The 7243-nt window shown below is 40.9% G+C and overlaps 1 protein-coding gene across 2 annotated transcripts in view; it reads right to left on the bottom strand.

Moving 5' to 3' along the window:
* The window catches only part of ppm1f (protein phosphatase, Mg2+/Mn2+ dependent, 1F), a 9932-nt gene extending 6099 nt beyond the window's left edge, over nt 1-3833 (bottom strand). The window contains exons 1-2 of one of the 2 annotated variants that reach the window (XM_024260300.2): nt 3694-3833; nt 1-186 (exon numbers count right to left, since the gene is read on the bottom strand). In XM_024260300.2, coding sequence (XP_024116068.1) covers nt 1-158 — 158 coding nt within the window. In that variant the 5' untranslated portion in view covers nt 159-186; nt 3694-3833. Of the gene's footprint in view, nt 187-2912; nt 3050-3693 lie in introns of those variants that run through there. The other variant, XM_024260301.2, reaches the window with a different exon arrangement.
* Between the last annotated feature and the right edge of the window lie 3410 nt (nt 3834-7243).

The raw sequence follows: 7243 nt of genomic DNA on the forward strand, positions 1-7243 counted from the left end.
GAAAGCAGCCTCAGCCCCAGCTCCAGGCTCTCCCCCTGCAGCTCCTCCTCAGAAACCCTGCGGCTCTGGGGGCTGGCAGGCAGCGGTTGGTCTTTCTCCAGAACCACTGGGAACTCCTGCACAAACTTTTGCAGGAAGAGGCGGGCCTTCTCCTCCATCTGGGCCGGTTCTGGTCTGAATCAGCACCTGGAGAAAAAAAAAATCCACTTTAGGTTTGAGCTTAAAGAGCAGAAGAGGCAGATTTTGACCCAAACCGTTCACATGACGACACAGAACCAGAACCCTTTGGGTTACACAGCTCACCTGGTAAAACACACCAGCTGAAGGCACCGTAAGAGTCCAAACCAGTGACTGTACGAGAGAACTGGACCGAGTGACTGTGATGTCACCCATTGAGAACGGCTTACTTTCCGGTTCCAACCAAATTAAGTCAATTCGGTCGCTATTTTTACCACAATACAGACATTGTCATGTTGGAGCCAGACGTTGTCAATAAGCAGTGATTGGTCTGAGTCTCTCTGAGTCATCGTTTCTATGGCAACCGCTCTCACCAACCAGGAGTGAGCGTGTTACAAGTCCAAATCCCCAAAACATGAAAGCGGGCTACACAACAAAATCTGTCAAACATTTTTAAAAGTTGGACGTAAGACCACCTACTTTTATGGAGGCATCTGATTGGTCAGTTTATAACTTAAATAACATGCAATAAAAACTAAATATGGTTATTCTGACCAATGGAATGAATAACAGCTGTTTACTTCTCTGTAAAAGTCAACATGATTCTGGCTTCTTGGAACCAGAAGGAACCTCCTGTTTGGAACGCCGGGGAGGAGGAGTCACTCAGTCCAGTTCTCATATACAGTCAATTATCCAGACATTAGCTTTACTACACAATTAACCCAAACAGAACCACAAATACTTGAAGACAGACGGTGCTGCTGTCAAAAGGTCCAAAAGTTTGTGCAGCTCATGACTATAATGTCTGTGGATGATTATTCTACATCAGAGGTGTCCAAAGTCAGTTGGTGTCCTACATGTTTTCCTGTCATTGAAGCTCCTTATTGGCCAAACACACATGATCAGGTAATCAGCAGCAGATAAGGCAGGATCTCTGGAAAACCAGCAGAGGGCCGTCCCTCAAGGACTGACTTTAGACACTCCTGCTCTACAGTCTGTGTGCAAACACCCTCTGGGTGTCAGTTTCCCACTTAAATGCCTTGCAAACATGTCAGAACATGAAACCATGTTCATCTGCTGGTAAAGTTCAGCTTTCCTCTCTGAGACAGTAATGGCTGAGCATTGATTGATTAACTGAACCTATCATGAGGTAACTACTGATAAAAGTTAAGTTCAGGATGTTGCTCATATTCTCTTTAAGATGTTCCTTTCCAAAGACTAGAATGGAATCTCGTGAGGTTCAGTGGACCAGGACTTTAAACGTTCTAAGAATGTTTGTCTAAATGTCTCAAACTAAAGCTAGGACGTTTGGAAAGGTGGAGGTGAAGTGGTGCAGCTGGAGGAGCTCAGGTAGGAAGACGTGAGACTACAAACTGCAGTTTCAGAAACGTTTTAATTATTTATGAGCTGTTAAAGGCCCATGACGATGAAATGAGTTTTTAACATGTTCTTGTAGCATGTTTATGTCATGAAAGACATATTTATAGAAAATTAAGATCAAAAATGTATTTTGGAGCATTTCTTTATTCAATTTGTTGTAAATCAGGGGCAGACGAAAAAATGCTGTTGAAAAAAGTTTGTGTTTGTTTTGTACAAACTACAATTGGTGGACCATGAGCTTGTAGGCAAATAGATCCATGAAGGTCTTTGTTTTCCTCTTCTGAGCTGGAATCTGGATCCAAACTAAACGGCTGGATAGAGACGATATTGATCACCATTTTTGTTGCACAATGAATGTTAGGTTGGGTTGTGAGCGGCTGTAAGGTGGGAAAGTATGTAAACAGATATGTGATGGGAAGTGGATAAACAGTTGTTTACTGGGACAAAAGTCAATTTTCTACTCTCCCATTCACGCTATTAAAAAGGACTCGCTCATAGATTTATTTGTTTGTTTGAAGAGATAAAATACAGCAAGCAGAAGTTGGTATTACGCTAAATGGTGTTTGCTCAAATAATGCTTTTCTATGTTGTTTTAAGGCCCAAAGCGCTTTACAGACACATTCACACACTGATGACAGACCGCTGGCATTAACCTCAACCACTATAGGGGCTTGTGGTTCAGTATCTGGCCCAAGAACACTGAAGCACATGGGCGGGCAAGGTGAGATCCATTGACTGCACATGAGAACTGGATAGAGTGAGTATGATGTCATCCATAGAAAATGGTTTACTTCCAGCTCCAACCAAACAAACTCAATACAGTCGCCATTTTAGCAGACACCGCCATGTTGGGAGCAGAAATAATCAGTAAGCAGTCATTGGTCAGAATCGGTCTGAGTCAGTGTTTCTATGGCAACAACTCTAACAAATCAGGAGTGAGCTTTATGAAAGTCCACGCCCCTACCACTAAAAAGCAGGCTCAGAAATATCTGTCAAATGTTTTGAACGTTCGACCTGAGACCACATGCTTTTATCGAGGCATCTGATTGGTCAGTTTATAACTTGAATAACTTGAAACCACAGGGAAAAAAACAGGAGCATGTTAAAAAAGTATTAGATGAATAGAATTACTGAGTAACAGCTGTTTATTTCTCTAAAGAAGTTGATGGGATTTTGGTCCTTGGAGCCACAGGTTACTTCCTGTTTAGAATGCTCGGGGGTAGGAGTCACCGTATCCAGTTCTTTATATACAGTCAACGGTTGGAACTGATGTTGGGGGAGAAAGAATGTCCACTGATGACACACAAGGAATTATGGGAAGAAGGAGTAGGGTTTAAAATAATAAAAATGTACACCTGCTACATAAATGCTGTCATTTTGGTTGTTGGAGCTGTGACTGCTGCAGGTGATGGAGATGCATCCTCCCTCTGGAGGTTTGGATCCGGCTCAGCAACAGAACAAGAGCTGGTGGATTGTGGGAAATGACTCCCCCAGGTATGCAGTTACTATGAGATGATACAACTTCACCTGTAGAAGTATTTCAGTCAGATGAGTCAAATTGAGCTAAATCAGTATTTATTCTATTTCGTCTTTTTTTAAGTTTCACATGTATTTTGTTCATTAAAACTCATAGTTGCCTCACTTTAAATATTTTCAGGTAACCGTTTCCCACCTGAACTCTAAACCTGTTAGTGATGCTGGTGGCGGATCTCCTCATTAAAAGAAGTTCCTCATCCCACATGGTTCGATTCTGGCCGTGTTCAGCTGATCTATCTCGGTTCTGGATATCCTGGAATGTTCTGGGCTACTTCAGCCACGTGGACTGACTCGGTTCTGGATACGAATGTCTCCGGTCATGACTCTGTCTCGCGCGCTCCCGAGGTTTTCTTTCAAGCGACAACCACACGTGAACGCGCGAGACTTCCAAGAAACTTTTCTAAACCACAGAGTTCATCAGAACTGCTCGGTCCTGGTTCTGTTCACAGCGGGACCTCACAGAACTTCACCCTGCAGCAGACGGCTCTGCACGCGCCCCCGCCCTCGAGCTCAGCTCGGAACTTCAGAACTTGGTGCGCCCCGCGCGCGCGCGCGCATGAGTGTGCTGTTTGGTGGCGGGAAAAGGGTGAGTCTTCTTACCTGGGACAGGAGCCGCGCGCGGGGCAGACGTTAAAGGAACACGCCCTTCTCGGACAAAGGAAACGCTCGCGCACAGACCCAGCCGGATGTGCTCTTCCACACTGTTTACAGAGCTGCTCCGAGCTCGCCCTCCTATTGGACCGCTACTTCTCTACGTCAGCGAGCAGCACGCCCACTTCCGCTTCAAATGACTTCAATTAAAGTTTTTAAAAGCAGAATGCAGCTGCGCTGTGTGGAAGCGTTTGTGAATGTTCAAATTATAAATTATTTTATGAACACGTTGTTTTTAGATATAAAATGTATCTGCTTAATTTATTGATAATTATGGGTAAATACATACATCCAAATATGCTAACAAAAAACATGTTTTTCAAAAAACATGTTTTGCATATTAAAAATATTGAATCCTGTACCGATACAAAAGTTGTTAGGACAGTCGAAGCCTGGACCTGTTTGGCATCTTATTTTTTTATTTTAATGTTTCCTTTCTTTCCTCTTTCTTTTGTTACCCACTGGCAAGTTCAGATTCATTATTCTGTCTTTCTCAGTATTGGCTCATTACTTAGAATGTCTTTGTAATTCTTTGTATGTGCTAAATTTTGACAATTAAAAAAAAAAATCAAGCGTTTGTGACTCATAATCAAAATAAAAGTTAAAACTGGAAACGCTTTTTCATTTTCAAAATGTACCTGCATTATTTGTATCAAATGAAATGTAAAACCAATTCTCCAAATGGCTTTTTGTTTTTCTTCTTCAACACCGCTCATTCTGTAACTTAATTAAAATGATAAAGAAAATGACATTTGACATTTCATCTTTAAAACATTCTTTAGTAAATTTGTACCAAAATTCAAATAGAAATATCAAATTTAAAAACTAAAATGCATAAACAGAAATGCTTTTTCATTTCCACGATGTAACTGCATTATTTCTCTCTTAAAGAAAATGAAAAAGCCATTCTCAGAACAGCTTTTTCATTTTCTTCATCAATACCACTCATTCTGTGACATAATTAAAGTCACTAAGCCAATGAAGATTGCTTTTTCATTTTCATTCCCACACAAAAAGTGTCTCATAAACCAGTTTTAGTCAGCAGTTCCAAGGGGCGCACCGCGATGACGACATTACTCCTCTGTTTGTGCTATGGGTAAACAACATGCCACTCTCATTGACTTATATAAAGAAAAGGGGAAAAGAAAGGAAAAGGAGGAAAAACAAGCTTAAAGCTGAGATTTATATTTTCATCTACAATTAACTGGAGTAAACTTGATTAATCCATCTGATGATTCCTCAACCAGCCCCATGAACCGGCTTTTCATGTTAACACTTCACTAGTTAGTGAACACCTGTTTTATTCATAATTGTTTTACCAAATATTGAGGAGAAATCAAAGAATAAATAACCATCTGTAACTAGGTAATTAACAATAAACACTTTGTAATTATGGCTCATAAAGAACTAAATAGCGACAAATCCTAAATTAACTAACTTGTCAATAGTTAGCCAGTGACTAACTTGAATACATCCAGTTAGAGTCCGACGGCTGCAGTCACATTCCCCTTAAGCTGTAGCATATACAGTAGTTCCATTGATTTTACATTTACTTTAGTGGTGTTTATTAGCTTCAGTTGAATGTTTTTAGGTTTTTCTCGTGGAGCTGTACCATCATGAGGAGAACAAAGACTTTGCCCAACTGAGAAGCTCTGCAAGAAGGTTCAACAACTGCCTGGAGGGAAAATAGTTTTTCTGTTCAGTTTGACTAAAGTCCCACTTCAATCGTCTTTTGATCTATTCTCAAAGCGTTCCTCCCAGTGGTCTTTTAATTATGATGATGCTGTTTTAGAAAGCATAAAATGTTTTGTTTTCTAGTTTCTGCAGAGAGGAGGAGTTCAAAAGAAACCGCGGTTTACACACTCTCTCCCACTAGCTTACAACCGTTCACAACCTTAAGCTAACATTAGCGGAGCAACTCAAATGGTGAGCAAAATTTGAGTTATCCAGCTGTACAGTTTAGATCCAGATTCCAGCTCAGACGAGGAAAAGATGGATCTATTTGTCTGTGAGTTCATCAGAACAGTAAGACTTTGACCTGCTCATCGCCTTTTATATCAAACAGCTTTTTTTCGTCTGCCCCTGATTCATCACCATTTGATTAAAGACATTCTCAGAAGGGCAATTTTAATCTTAAATTATTTTCCTTCCAGGTAAGAACATGTTAAAGACACAATCTTCACTGGTCCTTAAACCTTTACTAAGTAAGCAGTGGGTTTGGGGCTCATATTTATTATGTCAGTTCAACCATTCATAATAAATGGAAGACCTCCCTTGGTTTACTTCTTCTGGAGGAAAATCAGCTGCGACTTCAGCTTGGGGATGTTTGAGGTTAGAACCATTTACTGTATATGAGAACTGGACTTAGTGGTTCCTCCCATCTGGCATTCCAAACAGGAATGAGGCTGGCTCCAAAAAGCCAAAATTCCACAGACTTCTATAGAGAAATATACAGTTGTTAGACAGTCATTGTAATTGTCAGAATAAACATTCCTAACTCGTAACATGTTCTCGATAATCCTAATTTTTATCACATTTTGTGCAAGTTATTCAAGTTGTAAACTGACCAATCAGATGCCTCCATGGGTTTGATTGACAGATTCTCCAGCGCACACTTTTAAGTAGTGGTCTGAAAACAAGCTCACACCTGATTGGTGAGAGGTGTTGTCATAGAAACCAATCACTCAAAGGAGCAATCGTTGCTTACTGACAATTTCTGGCTCCAACATGGCGGCGTCCATATGGTGGAAAAATGGCGACTGAACTGACATCATTTGGTTGGAGCCAAAAGTTATACCATTTTCTATGGATGATGTCACACTCACTCAGTCCAGTACTCTTTACAGTCAATGGTTCATCACACCATCGTTGGTATACAGATAACTAGTTGACTGGGAACATGTCATCTTCAAGACTAGTTGGTTTGGGATCAAACCCTCACCTGGGCGGATCAAAGCGTTTCAGGCTCCTCTCCTCAGAAACAGAGAGGTTTAGGAACATGTCAGCTGCTCGGGTCTGGAACAGACTCAAGCCAACTCAGAGACAACAACCTGTAGGAGCTTTCATTGTAGGAGCTTTCATGGATGGAAGAGAGTCTCAACTTCAGCAGAACAGAGCAAACATCAAAGAAGAAAAAAGCAGATTATCCAACATCTGAAAATCTCCAGACTCACAGGACTTCTAGCCCACTTCTTAAAGCACATTTTTGTGTTCTTTTGTCTACTTTTACTCATATTTTTGGAGGATGCTGCCATCTACTGGATTAATTTTTTTTTAATATTGTATTTTCCTTGAAAAGGCAGATTATATTCATGTTTACAGCACACAATTGTTCATAGCTTGTTTAATTTAGAATAGTGGAGGCCGGTGTCAGAGTTGGTTCTGAAGGATCAGAGGGTTCTGCAGGTCTGTTAGGTTTCTGGTGCGAATTTTAAGTAGGATGACAGTCGAGCGAACAGTGGGAACGTCCAGAGCAGCATTCATAGGCATATCTGGTATT

Source organism: Oryzias melastigma, linkage group LG9, assembly GCF_002922805.2.
Source record: "Oryzias melastigma strain HK-1 linkage group LG9, ASM292280v2, whole genome shotgun sequence".
NCBI classification, from domain to species: domain Eukaryota; kingdom Metazoa; phylum Chordata; class Actinopteri; order Beloniformes; family Adrianichthyidae; genus Oryzias; species Oryzias melastigma.